This window comes from Electrona antarctica (genome assembly GCF_951216825.1).
Source record: "Electrona antarctica genome assembly, contig: scaffold_26, whole genome shotgun sequence".
Taxonomy (NCBI): domain Eukaryota; kingdom Metazoa; phylum Chordata; class Actinopteri; order Myctophiformes; family Myctophidae; genus Electrona; species Electrona antarctica.
The window spans coordinates 2207525-2235193 of NW_027636995.1; the positions used below are offsets into that span (position 1 = coordinate 2207525).

At 43.3% G+C, this 27669-nt stretch overlaps 2 protein-coding genes across 6 annotated transcripts; both read left to right on the plus strand.

Annotated features, from left to right (window-relative positions):
- The first annotated feature begins 3651 nt into the window (after nt 1-3651).
- Nucleotides 3652-9985, plus strand: LOC306919528 (uncharacterized protein). 2 transcript variants are annotated; one of them, XR_013789563.1, is made up of 4 exons: nt 3652-4320; nt 6095-6396; nt 8614-8706; nt 9798-9985. XR_013789563.1 is itself a non-coding variant. In XM_079532295.1 (3 exons), exons 1-2 carry the CDS (start codon nt 3860-3862, stop codon nt 6372-6374), a joined length of 741 nt encoding a protein of 246 aa, XP_079388421.1. In that variant the 5' UTR covers nt 3652-3859; the 3' UTR covers nt 6375-6396; nt 8614-9985. The 2 variants fall into 2 exon arrangements, 1 of the variants encoding a protein (XP_079388421.1); XM_079532295.1 differs by having other exon boundaries at nt 8614-9985.
- A 3684-nt stretch (nt 9986-13669) lies between these two features.
- mxra7 (matrix-remodelling associated 7) lies at nt 13670-26527 on the plus strand. 4 transcript variants are annotated; one of them, XM_079532290.1, is made up of 4 exons: nt 13670-14138; nt 16449-16866; nt 18064-18160; nt 25411-26527. In XM_079532290.1, exons 1-4 carry the CDS (start codon nt 13911-13913, stop codon nt 25523-25525), a joined length of 858 nt encoding a protein of 285 aa, XP_079388416.1. In that variant the 5' UTR covers nt 13670-13910; the 3' UTR covers nt 25526-26527. The 4 variants fall into 4 exon arrangements, with proteins under 4 accessions (XP_079388416.1, XP_079388417.1, XP_079388418.1 ...); XM_079532291.1 differs by having other exon boundaries at nt 18064-18154; XM_079532292.1 differs by having other exon boundaries at nt 16833-16866.
- Nucleotides 26528-27669: the final 1142 nt, after the last annotated feature.

The window sequence follows — 27669 nt, forward strand, 5'->3', positions numbered from 1 at the left end:
TTCTCGCGAGCATAGACTGTGAAAAGCTCGCGAGAGGTTGGAATTTATAGATGCCATGGCCCAGAAGGATGCAGGATGATGATCTGACTGTTGTTGGCTTGTTGCCTCGCTGTGATTGGGTGCATGGTCTCACTGACTGTTGTCAACTGTTGCCTGTTGTCAGGGCAACTGGCTGCTCATTCTTTGTACAGTTCATTCAATACAAGTCAAGTGATTCACATGATTGATTGATTGATTGATTGATTGATTGATTGATTGATTGATTGATTGAATACTTTATTAGTCGTTTAACAGTATGGTAGCCTACAGTAAGACATTTGAGCTAAAAAGGACAACACAAAAAAGTCCCGGGAACTTAATTGTTTCCATTGTGGTCCTATGTATTCAATTCATCAACATACAGTAGCATAACACCAAAATACAATATCATCAACACATGATATAAAACACACTATAGAGGGGGGGGGGGGGGTGCAGTGTAATGCCATCACCGTTTTTATATGAGTTTACCTCCACCTTGGGCCTCCTGAAAGATGGATTATCAGACCTGTTTTGAAGGAAGCCAGTGATCCACATTTTCGGGATTTAAGGGATGGTGTCAGGGCACTCCACACTTTGGTGGCAGTGCTGTAGAACGGGAATTGACCCATTTTTGTTCTATAGGTGGGTGGCACTGGTATCAGGCCATTGTTGTCGCTCGACGCATCCCTCTTATCTATTGTGGTTGTGGGTGTTGCTCACTTCTTTGAGGTATAATTAGTCAGATATGACATATGACGGTAGGGAGGGCAGAGCCCCTTTGACTATATAAAGCCAATCCCATTTTAATTCCCATTAATTGCTTATCCCTGTCTTCTATACCCTGAGCATCCTAGACTATAGCAAATTGTGTTGGAAATAGGTGGGTAATCATGGCCATGTGCTCCTATCGTGTTTGTTTCGGGAGGTCTGAAGCTTATTTGTCTTTAGTTACATTGAAATGTTTGAGAGCCTATTATCGAGTCCTGCGAGCACTTTTCTTGACAAAAGAGGACATTCTGCCCAGAAATCAGTTTGTTGTCAATGTCAAGAATACAGCCCAAATACTTGAGATGACTATCATCAACTCTGACTTTGAAATACATTTAATTTACATTACTTTTTGGACCCAAAAAGAATGGATTCTGTTTTTGGATTCGGATTTTCGTAATTGTACTTTTCTTGACAAAAGAGGACATTCTGCCCAGAAATCAGTTTGTTGTCAATGTCAAGAATACAGCCCAAATACTTGAGATGACTATCATCAACTCTGACTTTGAAATACATTTAATTTACATTACTTTTTGGACCCAAAAAGAATGGATTCTGTTTTTTGATTCGGATTTTCGTAATTGTACTTTTCTTGACAAAAGAGGACATTCTGCCCAGAAATCAGTTTGTTGTCAATGTCAAGAATACAGCCCAAATACTTGAGATGACTATCATCAACTCTGACTTTTTAGACCCAAAAAGAATGGATTCTGTTTTTGGATTCGGATTTTCGTAATTGTAGGTAAAGCATAGCGCCCCTCAAAAATGCATGATAGAAAAACAGAACAATTTCATAAAAATGTGAAGGCTGTAGTAGTAGGCTACAGTGATTATACAATGATGCTGATTCTAATGCTTGTTTCCATTGTGGTTGGTCCTATATGTGTTCAATTCATCAAGACATACAATAACATACAATAAATCATCAACACTATAGGACAGTGGTTCTCAACCAGTGGTCTGGGGACCACCAGTGGTCCTTGAGGGGGTTCCAGGTGGTCCCCAGCTAAATGATGGAGAGTTGGTAGCATATAACCAGATGGACCCTTATAGATCTTTAACTCTTGGGAGCGTAAAATGATGCCAAATGGACCCGTATAAGGATCCATTTGGTTTCATTTTACGCTCTCAAGAGTTAAGTTATTGTTAAATATCTGCTTTAATTAATTTACAAAGTCTACACCTAGGCCTACAATTACAGAATGTAGAAGAATTGTTATTTTGATCAACGTTTGCCTGTTATCTCTCCTAAATGGTACCAACATCAATACAGCATGGAATTGTGGACAAAATCTTACCCAAGGACAACAAAATATTTTTTTGTTTTGGGTCTGAGAGGCTAAATGTAATCAATTGGTCCGTAGCTCAAATTCTGAACAAATTACATGAAAAGGGTTGAAAACCACTGCTATATGACCTTCTGGGCCATGGGATCGACACTCTACTCCTGAACGTGACCTTGCTAGGAGTGAACCATAGAGCCGACTGCAGTGCAGCGCGACTCGCGAGACCCACCTACTGGCTCTAAAGAGGAATACACACTAGACCAGGGGATTCTTGAATAAAGTTCCACTTTAATGTCCAAACGTATCTCAATTTGTGAATTTGAGATACATTTGGACATTAAGTGGAAGATTCTCGAATGCAATAGTTCGTCAAATTAATAGAGAGACGTAACGATAATTTATGAGAACGTTTATCCTTTTCTTTGAGATAATAAATGTGTTGTTTGGAGAAAGTTTCTCATTGTTTTTTAAATAGGCTACTGAATCATCTTCCAATGAATAATTTAATATGAAGGCCCCAATGGAAACAAGCAAATTGAAGCAATATAGTGCTTTCTTTGGGTTTAAAATCCTTTTTCTGCAACCCGTTAATAAAGTAATCAATCAATCAATCAATCAATCAATCAATCCATCAATCCATCAATCCATCCATCCTCCGAGCCACACAGCCAGCTAGGTGGCAGTGTGGCTTTGAGCGCGGAGGTCTAACGGACAACCAAACAGCCAATCAGAAGAGGCCTAGAGCAGGGGAGGAAGGAGAACGCTCGAGCAGGAAGGAGGAGAAAAACAAAAAGGGAGAGTTGCAGTGTTGCCATGTCTGCTTATTATAAGCGACTTTGGGCTTGTTTTTCTCTAAAGTTGCCTGTAAATATTGGTAGTTGCGATTTTTTGGGAGGTTTGTTACTTACTTGCTTATTGTTTCCTAATCCTAATGTAGTTTAAACCAGAGATTCTCACACATTTCCATGTCAAGGACCCCCAGATTAATGTATTTTTCCAATTTAAGGACCCTACAACATGTAGGCTATGCATATCAAAAAAATATTCCACATTTCACAATATTCCATTTATTTTGCCATAAATCAGGTAGCTTTAAGGTACGGCCATGACAGCAATGGTAGGAAAAAATATATTAATATTAATCATATTCGGATATTCGCCCTAGCTATAGTCGCTTCTTTTGGGTTTGTGTACGAAGACTGTCACTTCTATAGAGTTGGTCATTGGATATTTAGTCTCCATATAAGGGGATATATTCGACTAGGTAGGACGTTGGGTTATATGACATATAACATGTCTAGTATGACAATCCCTATATTTGGTCCGGGTTGACCTAGTGCTGATATCAGATCGATGTGGTAGAACCCATATGGATAGATATTATTGGCTCAGTCATGCTGACAAAGCATAATCGGATAATATATAATAGAGGTCTGCTCAAGGCAGAAGGCAGAAGTCGAAGCATCCTGGCTGAGTCCCTTCTTTTGGGTTTGTGTTCATAGACATGGTTGCTTTGCTTGTTTCTCTTCCAAAAAACCTGGCAACACTGGAGAGTTGTTGATGCTGCCGCCATTTCAACGATTTCATCACAACAAGAAACGAGAGAGAAGCGAGCGGCTGTGTTTTCACTCTCTTCTGAAACTACCCGAATTCTTACACTTTAAACCAAAACACAGACGCAAATTGTGTTAGTATTTTCAACAGAGATTAACTTTTTTTCCAATTTTAAGTCGGAAGAAGAGCGCGGAGCAAGCGGGGGACTACATTAAATTAAAAACCTCAAAATGAGCTACGGAAGGCCTCCGCCCGACGTGGAGGGGATGACCTCGCTCAAAGTGGACAACCTCACCTACCGCACGTCGCCGGAGACGCTGCGCCGCGTGTTCGAGAAGTACGGCCGCGTGGGCGACGTGTACATCCCGCGGGACCGCTACACCAAGGAGTCGCGCGGCTTCGCCTTCGTGCGCTTCCACGACAAGCGCGACGCCGAGGACGCGATGGACGCCATGGACGGTGCGCTGCTCGACGGCCGCGAACTCCGCGTGCAGATGGCGCGCTACGGCCGCCCGCCCGACTCGCACTACGGCGGCAGCGGTGGAGGTAGAGACGGAGGTGGAGGCCGCGACGGCGGCGGAGGAGGAGGAGGGGGCCGCAGCCGGGGCTCCGGCGGGCCGCCGCGGAGGTACGGCGGTGGCGGTGGCGGTGGCGGCGGCGGCGGCTACGGTGGGGGACGCAGGAGCAGAAGGTACAGTAATACATTTATCATGATAACAGTGGTTTAGTTTTCAACCTTTTCACATTAATTCCATTTGGAGCGGACCACCATTCGATGAGATTTAGCCTTTAAGTCAGACCCAAAACTTAGAATATTTTGTTATCAGATTATTGTCCACAATTCCATGCTGTATTGATGTTGGTACCATTAGGAGAAAGATAACATACAAAATAACATTTATTCTACATTCTCTAATCGTGTAAATTGAATAATGTAGATGTTCAACAATAATGTAACTCTTGAGAGCGTAAAACGGGCCCATTTTTGTTTCATTGTATGTTCTCAAGAGTTAAAGATCTTTAGGGTCCGTTTGGTTAACAAAACTATTAATTTACCTGGGGACCACCTAGAACCCCCTCAAGGACCACTGGTGGTCCCCGGACCACTGGTTGAAAACCACTGCAAACTGGTTTCAGGGAGGAGTTTCACTCAGAACGGGTTATTCTGGTTTATTTCGAACCTTTCACATGTATAACAATACATTATAATTTATACAGACACTTGAGTGGCCCAACAATACATTATACAGACACTTGAGTGGCCCGAAAAGGTGTAGGCACCTCTCTCTCTCTCTACATAGCATTTTAAAATGTTGGCTCTGTGCTTTCATGGGGTGTTCTGTTTTTGAAAGCATTTAACTTTGAAAATTGTCGCAGAATGTCCTTTTATTATGCTATATGGGCACGTGGTGTGTGAGTGTGACTTGCACTGCATACAGTACTCGAGATAACTGCTGCATTGGGGGATTACTGGTAACGGCCACACTGTCTCAGAGGGTGTCGCCTGAGGTGTGGGACAGAGTCACGGCCAGTCACGGTCATTTCACACCACTAGAAGCTAAATGAGAGAATGCATGCTGATGCACAAATCTAAGAACTTTACTCTTTGATTGATTGAATACTGTATTAGGCAGAAATGTGAACAGTACAGAGTACAGTCAAGCACTTAGTCTGAAACCCACTGAGCATTTTTTGGTCTAATAGACGTCTAATATTCGTCTAAAGGGCCGTCTAAAAATGGGATAAAAAACGTCTAAAAATGAAAGTTTTTAAACGTCTATTCTTAGATTAGACGTTGATTAGCGGTTGATTAGACGTCTATATATAGACGTTTAAACAACCGCCAATCAACGTCTAATCTAAGAATAGACGCCTAAAAAACTTTCATTTTTAGACGTTTTTTATCCCATTTTTAGACGCACATCTAATAGCCGGCTATTGCTCAGTGGGAAGTGTCCCCACCTGCAGTAGCAATGGACAGTTCTGCATTAAAGTCTTATCTTAAGGGCACTTTCACTGGAACAATCTTTTCAAAGAGGAACAAACCTAATATTTGCTCTTTGTAAATATTGGTAGTTGCGGGTTGCTCTTGACATGAAAACAAATGTTTGAGAACCATACAGGTTTTGGGGCGAAGCAAAGTTACAGCTATTGATTGAAATGATTGTCTCAGTTTGGCGTCTTGTCTGTATACACGTCCTTATGAGTAGTTGCAGGGAGGGGGGGGGGGGGCAGCCATTCTCCTGAATGCTGCCTTCCGGCGTGACATGGAAAAGAGTGCCATTTGCATTTATTTCACCACAGTAAATGCTGCATCCGTGGTCTGGAGAGGGCAGTTGTTTTATAGACGGGTAAAAGGGAAGGGGCTGAAGCCCCCTTTTGATGTCTGTGTGCACATACGTCCCTGAGTCATTGACCTCATATTCATCTCCCCTCCCCTCTATCTCTCTCTCTCTCTCCACTAGTCGTTCGGCGAGTCCCCGTCGGCGCAGCAGGCGCAGTCGTTCCAGGAGCAGGAGTCGGAGCCGTGACCGCTACAGCCGCTCCAGGTCCTACTCCAGGTCCAAGTCCAGGAGCCCCCGCAGGAGCAAGACCAAGTCCCCCTCCAGGTCCCGCGGCGGCTCCAAGTCCAAGTCCCGCAGTCGAACCCCGCCTTCCAACAGGGGCTCCAAATCCAAATCCAGGTCCAGGTCCAGGTCCAAGAGCCGGCCCAAATCCCCAGAGGACAACGTTCCAGAGCCTTAACCTGGACAGACGCGTTGAGAAGGTATAAGAGGGAGGGTGGGGTTTTGGGTGCTTTTAGGACGGGTGATACACACTAGGCTTTGTTATTGGTAGTTTTGTTTTTCTTCTTCACGTAGTCGTGTTCTGCTGTCTTACACTAAATTCAACGACGGCAGCATATAGGCTGCAGAATTCTGACTCTGCAACTTTTGGATAAGAAGGGAGGTTTTGTGTATTGTTGTAGCCTACAATTTAGGCATTTAGCAGACGCTCTTAATCCAGAGCGATTTACATTAGGCAGGAACAAAAGTATGGGAATACATCACATATATAAAATGCATTTATCAAGAAACATGCGTAAGCTAAGAATGTAACTAGAACATATCTATATAATGACACTATACATATTAACTATACATATATACTATACTATGCTATACATATGTACTATGATGTGCTATGACTATATACAATCCCAGGTCTATGCGTGCGGTGTGTACATTGGCTATCGACTACAGTCCTAGCAGCCATAGTACTGCTTTGTTCTATCTACCAGGTGGTTAATTGCATTTACTATGCTGCCTGCCCGGGTCCGTCAGATCATCATTCACGTCAATGCAATTTAACTCCTGGTAGGTTGGAAGACCAGCAGTGCTAGGGACCCCCCAAGGACTAGAGTTGAGAGCCTCTGTTTTTTTATTTAAGAGCACACACGGATGTGGATCTCTTTTCTGCTTTGCTTTATCAAATAGGAAATGGGTGGTGGGGGATAACCTGACTCCGCCAGATGGGGCAGCAGAGAGTACACTCTCTGCTGCCCCATCAAGGACTGTGTATGCCTTGATCCCGCCTCTAGCTGCCGCTGATTGGCCAGGCCGCTTGGTGGCCGGAGCATCAAGTCTGCCTGAGAGTTCCCAGATGGGAGCAGGAGGTAGCCTGGCTAATAAGCCAGACTCAAATCACACTGTCGTGTGGTATTTGAGTCTGGAGATGCTGTGTATGGATCTTGTTTCCCGGGGGGCGGGTTCAAACATTTTCTCTTTGACGCAATTGGTCAGAGCTACTGTCAGTCAAAGGTCTCAAGCATTGAACGTCACTGTACCAAAGCCCGCCCATATTGCATACCGTGTCCCGATTGGCCACACCAGTTCTCTGGTGTAGGAAATGGGCGTACAATTGAGCCTCTCCAGACCGTAATCCGCCGGCAGGCAATTTATTTTTGCCAGCGGCTGATTCGGTCTGGCTTATTAGCCAGGCTAAGCAGGAGGGGGGAACCCAGTGTACTCTCTGCTGCCCCATCTGGCGGAGTCAGGTTAGGTGGAGGAGGGATTAATGGCATAATTTGTATTTGCATTTTTTTGTATTCATACTGGGGACTGCATTTGTGGGGTTGGGGGGGGGCTGCTTGACTCGAAACGTTCACCTAAATGTGGAATCTTTTCCTCCAAGCTGCGGAGTCCTGTTTGCAAAGAGAGGAGGAGTTTGGGGTGTGGCAGTATGAGAGCAGTTAGAGTGTGTGACCCGCCCATGTGACCTGCCTGTTGCTGGGCGCCATGGCAGTTGCTAAGGAGCAGCAGGTCACCAAGGCAACGGTGTTTGCTATGGAAGCAGGTCGTCAATGATGATGGCGGCGGTTGGTGCGGGGCTGTCAGTTGGTGTGTGAGGTGGTGTGGTGAGGTGAGGTACGGTACGTTCACAGGACCACACAGACGCACAGAGCTCTGTCTGTAGCCCGCCTGTGTCTGTGCTTTTCTGCCAGCCTCTCACAAAGGGGATTGGAGTTGGAGGACCCAAGGTTTGTTTTTCCCAAATACATGCCCGGGTTAAAAAAAACAACAACAAAAAAGAAGTTTGGGAGGTATAATGTGTGAAGTCTACTCCATCTACATTATAACCACGTCTGTTAGGAAGTTGGTATTAATTCCAGATGATGGACCTTCCAACAATCTGCAAAATAGTTTCCCTTTAATTAGCCAGATTCATACTTAATTGCGCACAGTGTCGCATGTTGAAAATATCCGCTCTACAAGCTCACAGAAGTTAGCTGGCCGTATTTTGAGCTTGCAGATCTGCTATTTTCAGTGCGTGCCACCACCCTCAACGAAGTATGTGTATAAAGGTCCTTAGTCTAAGGAAAAAGTATTGTTGTTCAAACGAAACACGGTAATTCTTCGTAACCATGCAGGTCAGCATCAGGAGGTGGTTAGACTGCTCGTTGTGGAGCTGTAAGTTAACTCCTTGTCTTGTTCTTTCCTTCCAGATCTCAGACGCTTGAGGTCTCAGAGGTCATCAGGAAGAGGCTAACTTTGAGGAAGTGGACACCACGTGACATCCACTGTTTACAGACCAAAAGGTTATTGGAATTGGTCTAAAATGTAAAAAACGAAAGAACAAAAATGCTTCTTTGATTTTCACGTACCCAAGCTAATTCTGTACGCTTGCTTGTATATGTGGTACTATTGTATGTTTGGGGCGAGCATGTTGAAAAGGATTTGTAGGGCTTTTCTACCTTTTTTGTTAATCTTTGAGTTGATTTCATATAACTTTGTACTGCTCAGTAAATTCATGTTGAATTCTGTTTTTCCCCTTGTGTTTAAATCCCTCGTTTTGACACGCATGTATCAAGGAAGGTTATATGAGATTTAAAATGTGTTATTGTAGTAGAAAATTGTAAAAACATTTGGAAGTGCACACAGCCTTGCATAAATGTGTGCATAAATGTGTCCCAATGTTCTAGGCAAACATGGAAGTGATAATGTACAATGATCTAAGCGGCAAAATGTTCTAAAGAGTATAGAGAGTATGCACATGCATGATTTTCCCATCAGGACACGCCCCCCTCATCTAGACTGAGTGGCAAAACATTGAGCAGCATGGAGCGGTGTTGGAGTTTGGAAGCGCTCGTTGGAAATCACTCAACCGTCCTGCGTACCACCTGTTTCTAAATGTCACATAATGCAGGAGGCAGCGAAATGTTGTGTTATTGAAAACAAGCACTTCCAAACTCTGACACTTAAAAAAATAATCAAATGCAGGGCATTTCTTGACAGAAAGTAGCTCATAACGTTTCTATGGTGGATTTTTATGAAACAAAAACCTTGCAGATAGAAAGAGGATAATTCTAACTTTTCGTACAGTTGCAATGTTGGTGAGTTTAACATTGTTTAATGCAATCAGACAGGACTTTTCTGTTTGGATGAATGGGCTGTCGAGGCCAGAAAGTAGTTTTTTGCCACTCAGTGGGCGTTCCCGCATAACTTCCAGGTACGATGATGTCACGCGCATACCCTCTATTCTCAGAAAGCAAGTTCTTAATTTGGCATTGTAGCTATCTTTTCGGGCCAGCACATTTGTTTTTCCTTTATACCTTCTGTAATTCGTTGGTTAAATTTGCTCTTCCCTATGACTCTAACCCTCTTTCTTGTGTTATCTTTTGTGCACTAGGCGCAGTTGTGTAGCTGGTTGAGTAATGCTGGTTAGCTGTTAAGATGCGGTGCAGTGCTGTGGTGAGATGATGGTGTGGCGTGTTGCGGTGCTGAGCGCCCGGTGCAGTTCCGGGCCTCGACCCTCCGCTGCCGTTTGCCGGTTTGTAAAAACAAAAAACAAAAAAAAGAAAGAAAGAGAGAAAGAAATCACAGGTGTGGCAGATCATCCATCCTTTTCATGTGTTGTGACTACTCCTCCCTCCCCCAACATGTTCTGGATGCCAGTGGTTCTCAAACGTTTTCATGACAATTACCCCCAAATTTGAATTTGGCCGTCGACCCCCCCATCTGAAATTTTCCAAATATTTTCAAGATTTTTCAAAGATGGCAGACGTACATGCTCACGGCATAGCACGAAGTGACGCGATGTGAGCTCGTATATCTGCTACTTTTAAATAGCCAGGTTAACACTTTTTTTTTGCTTGCTCGGGACCCCCTGGAACCCCTTCAAGTATCCCACTTTGAGAACCTCTGTTATATACATTAATGCTCTCCCACCCCAACCCCCACCACATGTGATTTATATTTGGGTTGCGCACAGAAAATAGCCGATCTACAAGCTCACAACATGCCATAGTCCTACTTGTTGTGAGCTTGTTGATCGGCTGTTTTCGGTGTGCGACATGGCACTCAACGTATACATTGGGCATTACTGTCTTCCCTCTGGTTTCATGGTTTGTCCACTGCTGAAGTAGAGTCTAGTTATGACTCGGCGAAGGGTTGGAAAAGAATGTCTAATGAATGAATGAAATATGTGTATCTGTGTAAGCCCCCTAGGATGTCCTCTACTAGCTTCATGTGAATGCCAATAAAATATTGTTTGTGCTAAAGGTTTGGCCTGTGTGGGTTTACTAATGACTTTTGGGAATGCTGCTACAGTATATAACGCAGGGGTAGACATTTTGTCACCGGTCCTCCGGGGCCAGTGACGTTTCAAGACCACTTAACTGTAGCTACCGGCCCAGGAACATTATTTTTTACATTGACAAATTAGTAAATTACAGTCAACAATTGACCCTCATAATGATGGCCTCCCAGCAAGCCAAATTACCTCATGATGACGTCCTCCAGTGACTCCGGTGACGTTCAGGACTAGGCCAGATCACAGCCCATATGGGGATGATCTTTACGTCATTTCCAGGACGTCTTCACCAGTTTAATCTTCTGATCTTATTCTGGGCCAGATCTGACTAGTTATGAATATGACTTAAGTTGATCTGGCATCGATCAGACTCTCTCTGATTCATCCAGGGATGTCAGTCTTACTGGGTATTTTTAGCAAAAGGCTGATGCACACCTCAAGGCTATTGACAGGTGCGTAGGGCAATAAAGCATACTTAAAAGGGTCCCGCACACACACACTGTCAGAAAACTTGCCAAAAATGTTGCTCTTTATTCAACGTTTCGGTCTATTCGACCTTCATCAGGACAGACAATGTCTGTCCTGATGAAGTTTTTTTTTCTTTGTTTTTCAAAGAAAGTCTTAGTGGGTAAAATATATGTTGGTTGAAATCAGGTGATATTCTGGGTCAGATGTGACTAGTCTTGGTTTGACTTGATCTGGCCCCAATTGAGACGTCACTAATTCGTCCAGGTCCTGACCGTGCTTGCTGGGCTATGTTGTAGACGTACAACAGACAATTTCACAAAATCATTACAAAACACCAGGAAAATAATGTGAACATAGGTGTTGGTGTTAGGGCTTGTGTGTGTGTGTGTGTGTGATGTTTAACTTTGGGTACAGAAAGTGTGGTTATACTCTCTTCATTCAGGTTTCTTTGTGATATTAGAAATGTCTGCATTTATACATGGTAATTAAAAAATATGTTTAGATTATTGCCAGATAGATCAGGCACGTGCAGAGGGGGGGCTAGGGGGGCTTGAGCACCTGCCCTTTTGCAGAAAGTGCCCTTTCTCTAAAAAAAAAAAAAAAGTTTTATTTATTTTTCTTTGAGGGAAAGGGCAAAAAAAAGTTTTATTTTATTTATTTTTTTGCCACATAAGGACATGTGGTGTGGGGGGGCAATACGAGCTTATGTGGGGGACAATAAGGGCTTGTGGGGGGCAATAAGGGCTTATGTGGGGGGGCAAATAAGGGCTTTGTCAAACATTTGACAAGTAATGATAAATTCCACTATCATAATGAATTATCTTTTAATCTGCCATCAGTCATTTTTAGTTTCAGACTAATGAGAACATATTGCTTATTTTACTGTCTCCACAAAAAGACCACCCCCCCAAAATCGGCGCGCGCTACGCGCGCCCACACATGTGCCCTTTTCTGGAGTTTGAGCCCCTGCCCCCCCAGTGCTCTCTGCACGGCCCTGAGATAGATTATTGTCCAGTTAGTTGATGTGTTGTGTCTGTGCTGTAGACATGAGTTTTAGACGTGCATGTGTCTCTGCTTAGTGCATGCATAGGGTTGGGAATCAGGGAACCGGATGCAATATTCAGGAACCGGAACACTTGTTACAACACAGTCAGAGCTGGTATGTGGACTTCACGGCTGTTAGACCAGTGTTTCTACACCTTTTCAGGCTGGGACCCACCCTGAGAAGCAGAGTTCAGTTACATTTAGTGTATTCAAATATGAATGTTTACTCTACAAATAATAGTAGGCTACAAATAATACTACAAGCTCACGCAATGTGTGAGCTTATAGATCGGCTATTTTCACTTTTTGTCCCCTCTTATAATATTTGACCAATGTTTCACCAGTTTGAGAACCACTGTGTTAGACTGCAGACTGGACGCGTTTTTGCGGAAAATCAACAAACGCTGCTAAAACTCCGAAAAACGCAGCAGCGTTTACAATCCTGGTGGTTCTCAAAACTTATTTTAATTAAGGTCCACCGTTGGTTGGTTCCAAGTGTACACTCTCAAGGGTCCATTTGGTTCCATGTGTGTACACTCAGCTTTGCAGACCTGTGAGTAAGGGTCCATTTGGTTCCATGTGTGTACACTCAGCATTGCAGACCTGTAAGTAAGGGTCCATTTGGTTCCATGTGTGTACACTCAGCATTGCAGACCTGTAAGTAAGGGTCCATTTGGTTCCATGTGTGTACACTCGGCTTTGCAGACCTGTAAGTAAGGGTCCATTTGGACACCATTAATCGTTAACATCTTAAAACCAGTAAATCTGTCCCAATCTATGCATGCATAGACTTTATTTACAGTCAGGTCACAGGCCCTTTATATCTCTGTGTGAACACACACGTCCACCAGCACACCCAGCAGCAGAGCAGATTGCCCACTGATGAGATTAGCAGCCTGTAAAGCGGTGGCTCATGTATAAACCCTGGACACTCGGTGGACAACATGACTGAAGATGGATCACACTCACAGACATTAGACTAGTAGGTACTGTAGGGGTGTGTCTAAACTCGAGGATGTGACGTCCTCCATCCCAGATGATCCAAGATGCCATGGCCCGAAGGGACAACCGGCCTGTGATTGGTTTGCTGGTTGTCAGGGTAAACTTTACTATTGGGTAGATGAATACATCCATCAGATGCTTAGACTGGAGACACAGCTTCCCTGTGTTTCCTGCTCTTTTTATAAAAATATCTTTTTTGATTGATTTATTTACAGTTTGCAGAATTACAGTACATTTCAAGTACAACTCAATACAGCAACTGTTAACTGTGAGTGGAGTGGACGACACCATAAAGCATTACACATCAACAATTGGGCCCACCATTTTCAATTCATCAAAACGGAGACGTACGAATATACACAACTATATAGTCAAAACAGGAAATCAGATATACACCATCAATCAATACTAAAAGCAGTCTTTCCTTGACAACCAGCTATCCAATCATAGCGCAAGCCAACAGTCCGCCCGGCCTATGGGACTAATACACAGACCGTAGTGTGTGTGTGTTGATGTTATTATTTGCAGCGGAGGACAAAGTGCAGGATGCAGCTTGCACTATAAAGATATAAAACATAGCGGAGAAACCCTTTAGAGGCTCACCGTTGTGATGCTATTTAAAGGCTACGGTGTAATTGGTGTTTAATATAGGCTCTGTAACAAAGTCAACGGCGCGTTGAAAAAACAACACTAATAATGGATCTAACTTTTATATTATCAGCCGTCATCTTCACTCTGTTCGCCATTGTTGTGGCAACGGCGTTATTTGTAAAGAGTTCCAATGTTGCTTCCACTTCCACCACGAGGGAAACTAAAAAGGCTGGAGGACTAGGATTAGACCGACCTGTCCATAATTTGCCCAAGCAGACAGTGGAAGACTGCACAGCACTAAGTACTGCTAGATCATCCCAAGATCATCTTTCTGTAAGTACAGTCTGTAGCCTGTGACTGCTGTGTGGTTGGTATTAACAGGGTAGGGGGTGGGATGGGCACTATAGGGGCAGTGGTTCCCAAACCTTTTCATGGCAAGGACCCCCACATTGACATATTAGCCTGTGCTGCGGACCCCCATTTGTACGGCTCTAGCAGTCACTTTAAACCGTTTTTGATTGATTGATTGAAATATGTATTAACAGTTTGCAGAATTACAGTACATTTCAAGCACAAACTCAATACAAAGACTGTTAACTGTGTGGACGACCCAATTAAGCATTACACTTGCAAGAGGGTCCACCTTGTTCAATTAATCAAAACATTTAAATACATACAAATAGACACTTCTATATAGTCAAAGAACAGAACAGGAATTCATCATAAGATGAATTACTGTTATGTTCCTGAATAAGTTTGACATGCATTAGTCTACAGACCCCCATTTATTGGCATTTCTATCTCTGGGACCCCCAATTTATATTGTAAAAATCACACCCGTGTGAACTGAGTGGTGTAAGGTTTTATATAGCATGATCAGCTGTGGTCTGACGTAATGTCTGACGTAATGAAATCACACAAAATATGTTAAGTAAAAAAAGCTATCATTTTTGATAAATGTATGTATCACACCCGGATGTGATTTCACAACTGGCTGTTTTTGCGCAGAGAAAATGACCACGGTTGCTACGGTCATCCAGTTCACCCGGGTGTGATTTAATTACGTCAGAAATTATTTTGAACATAGCAACCATGGTCATTTTTTTATGCACACAAAAGCCAGTTGTAGGAGTGGTTTACACCACTCAAAAATCAATGTTAATTTAACTCTGAGAGTGTACTGTACAAATGGAACCAAAAAATGTTGTACACTCAGAGTTACAGACCCATATATGTCCATTTGGTTCCAAACTATAATTTATCCGAGTGGGAACCACTGCACAGGGGTCACCAACATGATAAACGTGTTATTTTCTTGGCAGTTCTCCAGGTTTTTGTATTGTCTTCTTATTATTTTCTTATTATATGACATTCATTATTTACTATGACACTATGGCACATTAGGAGTCCACTATAGTACTGGTCCTCAAATGTTTTATTTGCAAAGACCCCTTTAACTCTGAGAGTTGGAACACTGTAAAAAGTATTGATAATTGTACTTGAGTACATGTACTTAGTTACTTTACAACAGTGGTTTTCGACCACTGGTGGTCCTTGAGGGGGTTCCAGGTGGTCCCCAGTTAAACTTAGATGATGAAGAGTTGGTAATAGACAGTTAACTCTTGAGAGTGTAAAATGAAACCAAATGGACCCGTATTGGCCCATTTGGTTTCATTTTACACGACTTTATTATGTATTGTTAAACATCTGCATTACTTAATTTACAAGACGTCTACACAATTTTATTTTATTTTTACCAATGTTTGCCTTGTTATCTCTCCTAATGGCACCAACATCAATAGGCCTACAGCATGGAATTGTGGACAAAATCTTATCCAACGACAACAACATATTCTTTAGTTTTGGGGTCTGAGAGGCTAAATGTCGTCAAACGGTGGTCCGTTGTGGCTCAAATTCTGAATAAATAATGGACCTTGATATGAAAAGGGTTGGAACCCACTGCTTTACAATACTAAACTGGCACAGGGTGTCAAATCACCGCCCATGGGGAGTGTGGGTGGAGAGGTGACCTAGGTCTGTCCACACAGCCACAGATCTGTGGGGGGATGAAAATGTAACCTGAGCTAACAAATTGATTTACCTTTCCATGTCATGATCAAATCATTGCAACCCATGTGGTCACAGGGGCTGAATTGAAACACCGTTCAAACCGTGGCAAGGTTTGAATGGTGGAGAGCTTAAGTAGATCTGCTATTTTCGGCTAATGCTAGGTTCAGGTTTAAGTTTTGAATATAAAAAAAATAATCCTATCACACACAGATTTTGGCGGAGCCCCTCCTCAGCCCTGTAAGCAACTCTAAGGACCCCCTAGGGTCCGAACCACAGTCGAAGACCCCTGCTTTAGGACAGTCCTTCATATTGGGGTGTGGTCAGATCTGTTAGCAGCCGTTTCCTCAGTTGTTCCAGCTCCTACACGACATCACATGGAATTTAAATCTCACCAGGCGTAGTATTTGCCTATAAGCGGACATGTGATATGTCTGGCTATACACAAGACAAGGTGCTTTTGACCTCAGGGGCACTAACATCATTCAAAAACAAGTTCATCAGCAAATCACATTAGGACTATGGCATTATACCTCCAAAATTGCCAATCCAATCTCACCCTTAATTCTCTGACAGGACGAGTCACACCTCGACCCTCGCACTGAAGAATTGGGAACAACAGCAACAACAGTTGAACAGTCCATATCGACACTCTCCGGCCACGAGCCTGCCTCTAGTTTAGACACTGAAGAATTGGGAACAACAGCAACAACAGTTGAACAGTCCATATCGACACTCTCCGGCCACGAGCCTGCCTCTAGTTTAGACACTGAAGAATTGGGAACAACAGCAGCAACAGTTGAACAGTCCACATCGACTCTCTCCGGCCACGAGCCTGCATCTAGTTTAGACGTAGACTCGCCGCCGTCGTCCGAGGCCCCGTCGCCAGGGAGGGGTCTCAGGCCGTACATTGGACTGTCTGATACGGAGCTCTTAAAATGTGCTTTCTCTCACTCCCAGGCCGACGGACCCCCAGAGAGCCTGGGCATCCTAGGTGAGTACTAATCCTGGTCGTCCCGAAAGTCTCGCCTCGTTGCCCGGGGGCGAACAGGCAGTCCGGGCACCTTTAAATGAATATACTAAAATAGTCATGAAAGCAGACACTGAATCAGTGTCTGCCGATATCCAATTTCCCGATTTCCACCAAAACCTAATGTCAGGTAACAACATCATGTAATCATATCTCCTGTCGTGTAATTAACACATTACACCACATTTTATATTGTGATGCAACTGGAGCACTGTCATATTTACTATTATAGTACTTTCTTTCTTTCTTTCTTTCTTTCTTTCTTTCTTTCTTCACACTTACACAAACAACATAAGATAATTCTGACAATGGCCACAACAGCAGTTGAACTACTAAATAAACGATTATCGGCCGATAACATCGGGGGGGGGTATCTATATTTTTTTGTATCCTCCTTTATCCTCGTTTTATTAATTTTACCCATTGATTGTGTTTTAATTCTTATGGTAAATCATGCTGCTCTTTTACCTTGTTCTGTAAAGCACTTTGTAACCTTGTTTGGAAAAGCGCTATGCAAATACATCAATGTATTGTCATTACTGTGTGTAGTGTGAGAGTACAGAATCCTTATATTATGAGATGGCTGCTCAGGTGTACAGTAGGCCTGTCCCAATTATTACATTTCACACACAATTATTTTACATAATTTTACATAATCGTCCATTCATTTGTATACACAAAATGTGTTGAAAGATGTTCACACGATCTTCAAAGATAGCGGAAATAGCTTGATTCATTTTGAGTTTGCAGATCAGCTATTTATTTTAACCCATTCAGGACGGGAACCCCTTTTGCTGTTTTAAGGATTATGTTATACCAAATAGCAGATCTACAGCTCAGCTTGTAGGTCTGCTATTTTTGAAGAATCGTGAAAATGTGGCGCAAATCTTTGAATATATATTATTTCAGAGCGAACTATTTTAACTCAAATCTTTGCTTCTGGGGGGGGGGGGGGGGGGGGTCCCTGGAACAGAAATATTTTCACATGGGCGTCTCCGCGGCCAAATACAGATAATTCTGGGGGTCCTTGACATGAAAAAGGTTGAGCACCACTTACATAGAAACATAGGGTTTCTATGTACGTTTTTTTTTTAGAATCGGTCCTAAATGGGTTAAGGTCCTAAAACATAATTTCATTCCGTTTTTCCCTGTTTTCCACAGATGACACAGAATTCAAGTACGCGCCGGGGGCGGTGCGAACACAACAGATGCAGTCGATGATGTCGAAAGACGAGTTGGAAGAGGAACGAAGGCAAGTGTGAGCAAAAAAATCAATCTCAAACTCCTCCTAAAAGGTGTGTTGTTCACACCTCATTTCTCATTTAGCCGCGGACCCCCCCGAACCGCTTCAAGGACCTCTGGGGGGGTGCCCGGACCCCACTTTGAGAACCATTGCCCTATTAATATTTTATATACCTTGTACGAGGGTGTTGTGTGGTAAAGAATAGCCTGTCTACAAGCTCACTACTTTACCACCTGGACTTTACCTCTCTGTGAGACCATGCCCATGCGACAGGCTGGGCAAGAGTGTTGTTTTCGTCGACTGAGGCCTCTTTTAGACGGCGACCATCTCCAGATAAAACGGCAAAGTCCCGTTGCGTTCTCATTTTTTATTGACCCTTTACACGAGAACGCACACTTTATGAAAATGCTATAATGTTGCTAGGTGGCTGCCAAATAGACCAGTCACCCACGTATAAGAAGAAGAACCAGGTAGCTCCCCGTTCACGCAACCCTATCAGGGTTTTTGAATGATGCTTCCAGAAGACAACGTGGTTGTGGCCGTCGCTCGCTGCCTGCTTTCTACTAACGCATCGAGGTGACACACAGGCTGACAGGCAGCACAGAGCATGCAGGCAGAGCGTGCCACGGAATGGTTATATATTTTATAATACATTAGGCTACATAAACGCTAAATGCTGCCGCCTTTCACAAGGCATTTTATTTACATCATGGTTTTACATTCACCATCGCTGATGAGCGGCGCTTTGTAGGCGAGGAGGAAGGCTCATTGTAGGAACTCCATTATATCATATATGGCTCTGCATCAATGTAATAAACATATGCGTTGTGAGCCAACGTGACCCATGATGTCATAAGTTTTGCGGATTCATCGTTTTGCCTGTTTATATGGAGACCATAGGAAACAGAGTGGACGCCGCGGCGTTCTCAAAGATTTCCACTCTGGGAGGTGGTTTCACTTTGTCACTAAATAGAAATTCGTCAAGAAATAAAAACTAGACTAAAATGTTAGGAAGGGACTAGTGGACAAGAGATCCAGTATAAGTCATTTTACACTTGGTTGCATGCTGAAAATAGCAGATAGTCTAGTTTCAGCGTGTAAAAGGCCTGCCAAAATACATTTTGGTCGACTAAATCAACCGTAGATTTAGTCGACTAAAGTCTTATGATATTTAGTCGACTAAAACTAGACTAACACTAAAACATTCCAGGTGACTAAATTGTGACTAAATGAAAACAATTCAAGAGACTAATGACTAAAACTAAAATCAAAATGTGCTGCCAAAACAACACTGGCAGAGAGAGAGTGGAGCACATGTGTGGTAAAGTTAAGCAATATTACACTCGAGGGTGTGGGTTAACGTGATTATTGCCACGACAGGGATGCGGTGAGGAACGAGACGAAGTCGAGTTCCGCAAGCATCACTGAAGTGGCAATAATCACGTTAACCCACACCCTCTCGTGTAATATTGCAATTATACAACAGTTACCCTTAAAACTAAGAAAATCGCTGAAAGAATATATTTTTTTAATGACAGATGTAGTCACTACGACCACAAATGTCCCAAGAAACTAGCTAGCCTAGCCACCGAGTTTGCTAGCGCTCTGGGAGAACAGAGCAGCTGAATTCTTTGTTTTGATTAGGTGGTGAATGGTGCTGGTTTAACCCACGGCTAGAAGGCTGTTTCAACCAATCAGATTGCTTCCTCGAAACGACCTGTGGTATAATATGAGTCATTCCCCAGCCAGGGTGTGCATGGATGAACCCATTTAGGCCTGACGTCGAAATTTAAAAAAAAATCTTCAAAATCCTGACGGTTTTCTGAAAAACCTTGTTTCTGTATCAGTGGTTCTCAATATTAAGGACCCCAAAAACTATATGTAATATGCCTCCGCCCCCATCTGAAAATATGTTGTTCCAGGGACACCCCCCAGAAGCAAAGATTTGAGTTAAAATGTTCACTGCCTTTCTTTTCTTTTTTGTGTAAAGCACTTTGAGCTGCATTTCATCATGTCATGAAAGGTGCTATACAAATAAAGTTATTATTATTACTTATTACTTAAGATTTGAGGCACATTTTGAGGCACATTTTCACGATTTTTCAAAAATAGCAGACCTACAAGCTCATAGCGCGCCACTCGGTGCCGCGCTATGAGCTTGTAGATCTGCTATTTTTCAATAGCTAAAGCATGACATAATGCTTTAAAACACCAAAAGGGGTTCCCGCCCAAAATGGGTTAAAGTTCTCAGTCTCAGTCACCACGACTGTTATATCGGTCATTTTATTTGGAATCCATAGAATCCAGCATGTATTCTATGGAAGCGTGTTGCACAGCGAAAATAGCCGATGGATGAGAGCTTGTAGATATGCTATTTTCAATTATTGTTTCAAGATTAGATCATTAGCGGTTTCGGATGTTATCATATGATTTAATCTCCGTCATCAGTCCTTATCAAGGCCACGTAATGGAGACTGTGTGGACATTTCCTACATATTATACTGCCATTGTTCGACGTTGCGTTTGGCTCGTTTATTGTCTTATTGTTTATTGTCCTGACTACTAACCCCAATTAAGCAAAGTTGTTGTATAGCGCAGTTTCACATTGTTTTCGCTTCAGCGGCAGTAATTTCACTTCCGCGTTTCCTCAAACTCCGGGGCGTACTTGAATTCAACTAGTCGACTAGTAAATCCACTAGTCGGCCTTGTTGGTACTAGTTGACTAGTTCATAAGAAAAAAATCACACCCGTGTGAACTGAGTGGTGCAAGGTCTTATATAGTCTGATCTTTTTTTTTACCAAATAGTCGACTAGTAAAAATCACACCTGTGTGAAGTGAGTGGTGCAACTCCGTGTGAGGGTCCCCGGGGGGGAGTTCCAGACCCACAGGAACGCACCCAGGGTGCGAGCCGCCCCGCGTCCGAAACGGTTGAGAAATGACAGAGTTACCATGTGGGGGTCCCTCTACTGCAGTGTTTCCCAACCTTTTTTGTCCCAGGGCACACTTTTCATAGCCTAAAAATCTCAGGGCACACCTAGATATACGGTGTATAGGCCTATCTATTATACAATTGAAAAGGTGTACCCAAAAAGCTGTACGCAACCCAGGAAAAAAAAGGCACCAGCTACTACGTCACTGACACTGCAACACACACTGCAACAACCCACTAAACACACTAACACGTCACACACTTACCCTCCGCGTCGATCCACGGCTATCTCCTCATGTCGCGCAGCACGCCCACACTCAACACCACCCGCGTAAAAATTGTCATTGCACTGCCACTAAAGCCGCCTCCCGTCCAGACTCACAAACAATATCAATATCAATAATAAACACAAACACGCCACAAGCACCGACACCCCCGCCTAATTTGTTGCCACGTCTATGAAAACAAGCACAGAAACAATGCCATTCAACACGCTACTTACACACACTACCACTCGCTTACAATACGCGGACCTGGCAACACTACATCCCCTCTCCCATTTGCTCAAAGCCAACCACGTGACCCACGAGAGCTTTTATGTTACTGCAACACCGGAAGTTACACGCTACACACACACACATTAGAAGAACAACACGAACACACCACTACACACACACACACACACACGGGCCACTGTTGCCAGGTCTATGAAAACAGGCCCAGAAACAAGCAAACAGACCCAGAAACAAAGCCTTTCACCACGCTACTTACACACACTACAACTCGCTTACAATTCACAACCCTGGCAACATTGTTCCCCGTCTTCCACAACACACACAGTCCCACACAGACACACACACACTGATTCGGACTTGGATGGACAGCGGCGCGATTACATAAATACACCGTTTAATTCATGCAAACACGACAATTGCACCACCAGTTTCATTAATGTAAACACGACAATTGCGCGACCCGTTTAATTCATGGAAACATGACAACTGCGACGCACCGAGGCGCATGGATTCTGTGTGTGTGTGCGTGCGGGGTGCCTCTGAATTGGAGTGTTTATGTCAGTCAGCGATGCGATCCGTTGTTATTCAGCCAGGAAAACAATCTAAACATTATATACTAACGTCAGCATCGGGCAGATTAACACACACAAGCGTTATTAGTTGAGTTTTCTTATTGAAGTGCCTCTGAATTGTAACGCTGTGTTTATGTCAGTCAGCGATGCGATCCGTACCAGCACCATACGCACGGACTGGAGAGAGGCGAAGTGTTTCTCTCCCTTCGGCTCATGTAGCCCTCATTGTAACTACAAATATTGTTCCCGAACAAACAATGTGGGGTCACTGCAATCCGCAATCCAAAATATTGTAGCCCTACTATAATGCAGTCAAGGTCCCCCAAAAAATATACTACACTATGTTCTGCTCCATTCTCAACATCTTTTGGTTTCCAAAAACAGTAATTTATTGTAAGCAAACAAAAACAGTAAAAAGCAGTTTCATGTCTGCTTATTTTCATTTACATTAATTTCCTTTGATGTGAAAATACAACAAATAATAATAATACCCATCCGTTACTACATGTCAAGGGCACAATACTGGAGTGGAGTCTGTCAAATCCCGCTATTTCCTTCTTCCCATTGCGCTGCCAACGGAACTTGGGCGGCGAAATTCTAGTCTATATACATATAACACAACGCGTTGTGAGCTTGTAAATCACCCATTTTCAGCATGGAACACGTGTACGACGAAGAATAAATCAGGCATCACTGCGCTTCTGTGGAGGGAGGGAGATATATTGTGTTGGCCGAACGAGGCGATCATGTATGGACACTTGGACAGTTGGACAACTATTTTTCGTGGCACATTATGTTTAATCACAACAACGTCACGTTTACTTTACCTCCTCAGTGTTTGGGTCGGGACATGTAGGACTGTATGTGTCTGCTGTCTACGTGCATATGCGCGAAATGTAGCGTCTTCTGGATGCATCTCTTTTGCATTAACATTTCAATGGCCGAGGGTCGTTCGACTCTATTGTTCCGTCGTTATCGCACGTCTAATGGTTAGACGTGTGACAACAACAACGACGCAACAATAGGAAGACTGCAGCCCAGTAGCTATAATATTGCTTTCAGGGGAGGGTTAGTGTTATTTTCGGTCAAATCAGGCGGCACACCTGGACACATCAAACGGCACAGTAAAGTGCCGCGGCACACAGGTTGGGAAACACTGCTCTACTGTACCCTCTACTGTACTGTACTGTCAGTCACTGTACTGTACTGTACTGGCACACCCGAAATCACCATATATACAGTTAATATGTGTGTTTGTGTGTGTGTTAGGTTGCGTACAGGTGGTAAAAAACAACCATGCTGTTTTCGTGCTCAGACGCACCCACCCACCCACACAGCCACCCACACACATAGCTCCGTAAGGGAGTGGTTGCACCACTCAAAAATGACTAGAAGTGAATGCCCTAACTCCCGGTAGGCAGTATATAGTAAATTCCATATTGCTCCATTGCATGGTCTTTGATAAGAGGCCATATTGCTCCATTGCATGGTCTTTGATAAGAGGCCAAATGCGGCCCAGGGACAGATTTTATACAGCCCTCAGCTTCACACCTGAATTGTATTATATTACCCCAACATTTTTACATTGAAGTTTCTTTTAATAACCCATTCTGGGCGGGAACACCTTTTGGTGTTTTAAGCAGTAATTTAGCTATTGAAAAATATCAGATCTACACGCTCATATCTGATGTTTTTTTAAATCGTGAATACATATACTTTCAGAGAGTGTTTTTTAACTCAAATCTTTGCTTCTGGGAGGTCCCTGGAACAACATATTTTCAGATGTGGGTCGGCGGCCAATTACAGATAATTTCTGGGGTCCTTGACATGAAATATTGAGCACAACTGATATAGAAATAGTTATTTAAGTAATGATAGTTACATAAAGTTTAAATGAGACGCATATGCATGTGACTTTGTTATAGTCCAAAGGCTCATTTGTGCTTTCTGCACCAGCATCTTTCTTTAGTACGTCCACGTAGGTCAGTGTGGGACGTCCTCTCGATCGATGCCTGTGTGTTCTTGGTGTCGGTGGCAGTGGCCAGCTAGGCTCATCCTCCTTACTGCTATCTTCTCTGTTACAGTCCCATCGCAGTAATCTGAGAGACCTCCCAAACGTATGGCTTTTAACACCTCCCTCCCCCCTTCCCACCCCAATTATCTAAACCATTATTCTGGTTTAGATTTTCCATTTCCAAAACCAATTATCTATGATGTAATTACTCCGAGTTGAGATTTCCATTTCTCCGGTGTATTGCACTGTTTTGTCCTGCTGAGTGGAGGTGTTGATTGAAATAAACAAGCCTGCTTCGCTTAACCTTTAATGTGACTGAAGGGCACACACACGTCAGTGCTCTTGTTAATCCTACCAAGGCTTCTCCTCTATTCCACCACTAGGGGGCACCACCAAACTATGGTTTGTCAATCATAGAGAAGTGGTTTTCAACCGGTGAGGGGGGTTCCAACTTCCTGGTGGTCCCCAGCTAAACTTAAATGATGAAGAGTTGGTAACCAAATGGACCCTTAATGGACATTTTACTCTTGAGAGTTTATTTATTGTTACACATCTGCATTACTTAATTTACAAGAAGTCTACACAATTACAGAATGTAGAAGAATTGTTATTTTGACCAACGTTTGCCTGTTATCTCTCCTAATGGTACCAACATCAATACAGCATGGAATTGTGGACAAAATCTTTTCCAACGACAACAAAATCTTTGTGTCCATGACAAAGAAAATACATGATGTGGAGACAATAAAGACTATTATTATCATTATTATTGAAGGTGGTAACAGTCCATTTGCCCAGTACAATATTTCGGGGGCATATTTAGAATGTGTGCAGGCTTGAGTATGTTGAATCTAGTTAGCATTTAATGAGGATTTAGTTGACACAATGAAATAAAATGGCGATAGTATTCAGTGTGGGGCAGACGGCCTGTCACAGCCAGATTTGGGAGAGCAGTAGCTTTGTTGTTGCAAGGAAAGCGGTAAAATGAGACTTTCGTGGTTGTTTTCGTCTCAGATTTAGTGCGACGGAGGGACACAGTATAACTATGGGGACACAAAAGCGACACAAAACACAAAAGTAGGACCCGGAAGTATCTCTGGGGGGGGGGGGGGGGGGGGGGTTACGTCACGGCTAATATACTGAACATGAGACGATTTTAAAATGACCCAACGGTGTCAGGTCTTGGAATGTGCGTAGTACACATGATTGATTTGATGTTTCACTTCCTTCCCAGGGTTCAACGGGAGCAGCTGGCGGCCATCTTCCAGCTGCTGAAGGACAACCAGGAGACATTCGGCAACGTGTCTGAAGGAGACATGGACCAGCAGCTCAAACTGTACTCCATCTGAGGGTTTATGTTATACCCCTCGTCGAGACCTGAGGACCGGTTCTACAAAATGCCTTCTATCTAAACCGGTGGTTCTCTCACACCTCCAAAGATTTCTTTAACCCATTTTGACCTGAGATCAGATTCTAAAAATGTCTTCTTTACATCCTGACAGTTTTCTGAAAAAGCTATGTTTCTATGTCGGTCGTTCTCCGATTTTTCAAAAATATTTTTCAATAGCTAAAGCATAACATAATGCTAACACCAAAAGGGGTGGTGGAAAAGTGACACACGTGCATATACAAATGCTTTCCCAGTTTTAATCGGGACAGAGTCGTTCTTAAGTTAACAATTTGAAAATCTGTTCATGTCGGCAAGCAGTTTGAATGAAGCCATTGTAAACATGTATTAGAATTATTTTGTGTCGATTCGTTGATATAATCTTTTATTGGTGTTTTTCCGACGTCATCTCTTTATGACGCTGGCCAACCTCTGGTAAAATTGCCTACATCCTTATTGAAAGGACCATGCTGTCTAGTATAATGGCCTACGGTCATTTTATTTAGCCTAAGCCACAAGGCAATGTGACTTATAGGCAAATTCATAACCTGCACTGTTATGCTGAAATGTATTATCTACGTCAGGGTTCCCCAATACATTTTCCTCAAGGGCCATATTTTGACTAGGGAACCAGGCTGGGGGCCGAGTCCGCACGCGCGGATGGGTTTTTAATTAATTAATTAATTCAAAATGTGTTCTCAACCAGTGGTCCGGGGACCACCAGTGGTCCTTGAGGGGGTGCCCAGTTTGACATGCATAGGCTACTGACCCCCATTTAATGCCATTTATATCTGGGACACCCCCCCAAAACAAATTTTGTGGCCCGCCTATTGGGGAACCCTGATCTACGTAGTTCAGTTTCTACTGTTTTCTGAAAAATAAGCCATATTTTAGGAAAAAGGTGATGTGTTATGAAGTCATTCCATTTCTTTTTTTAATAAATAAACCTTTTATTTAATATTTATTTATTGTACTGGTTATTTTCAATGTGAAAAGCAGCGTCTTGCTTTGTTAATGGGTGTGCACACTGTGCAGTCCTTCCATGCCTCGTGTTCTAAAAATGCAGTGTGTGTGAGGCTGACCGCCGGGGTAACATGTCATTGTTCCGACCTCCCATTAGTCTGACCGATTACTAACACTATCCCAAACCCTAACCTCAGTCTTAACCGGCCACGTAGGTCACCAACCCTAACCTCAGTCTTAACCGGCCACGTAGGTCACTAACCCTAACCTCAGTCTTAACCGGACACATATGTCGGACTAACGCGCAGTCCCCGCTGAGCCGTGGGATTTCCGAATAGGCTCTAATATGAACAGCAGCCATTTTGGAAAGAAGTTGGGCCTCTTCCTTACTTCCTTCACAGGTGTTACCAATTATACTAATTAAGGACTCTGTTCCATTTAACATTTGTACACCATTTGCAATATGGACAGAAAGGTCGGTAGGCGCCTCCTCCTTTGGCTCCGGGGCGTCTGTATTTCTCGGGTGCCATCTTGCCACATCTTTACGGGGAGGGCAAGCTTCCACGTGCGTCACAGAGCTGACGTTCGGTATAGGCCAATCAGAGGCATTGTGGTGATATACTATATGATTTGGAACCCCCTCAAGGAACCATGAGGGTCCTGGACCACACTTTGAGACCCACTGGTGTAGCAGAGTGGGTTCAGTCAGCCAACATGCACAATTGACGATATTCAGACCGCTGCCATCTTGCCAGCAAGGTGCTAACGAGGTGCAACTTCCCATTGACAGCCCATTCATCCATACAGAAAAGTCCTATCTAATTGTATTAAACGACGCCAAACTCGCCAACTTTGCAGCTGTGCGGAAAGCTTGAATTATCCTCTTTCAATCTGTAAAGTTTTTGTTTTATAAAAATCCACCATGAGCTACTTCCTGTCAAGAACTTCAGTGCAGGTTATTTTTTCCAAAGTGTCAGAGTTTGGGAGTGCTCATTGGATATCACTCAACAGACTTGTTTTGAATTTGCACATAATGCAGGAGGCAGCAGGAGGTTCTAAAACGAGTGCTTCCAAATGCCAATACTTGGGTAATTAAACAACTGCAAGGAATTTCTTGGAAGTAGCTCATAACAAATCTACAGT

What these genes read in the sequence shown, in the direction of transcription:
- LOC306919528 (XM_079532295.1), top strand. Translation starts at nt 3,860, where the DNA reads ATGAGCTACGGAAGGCCTCCGCCCGACGTGGAGGGGATGACCTCGCTC. An exon ending in GGGGGACGCAGGAGCAGAAG is followed by an intron (nt 4,321 to 6,094) that starts GTACAGTAATAC and finishes TCTCTCCACTAG; the next exon opens with TCGTTCGGCGAGTCCCCGTC.
- mxra7 (XM_079532290.1), top strand. Translation starts at nt 13,911, where the DNA reads ATGGATCTAACTTTTATATTATCAGCCGTCATCTTCACTCTGTTCGCC. An exon ending in CATCCCAAGATCATCTTTCT is followed by an intron (nt 14,139 to 16,448) that starts GTAAGTACAGTC and finishes ATTCTCTGACAG; the next exon opens with GACGAGTCACACCTCGACCC. An exon ending in AGAGAGCCTGGGCATCCTAG is followed by an intron (nt 16,867 to 18,063) that starts GTGAGTACTAAT and finishes TGTTTTCCACAG; the next exon opens with ATGACACAGAATTCAAGTAC.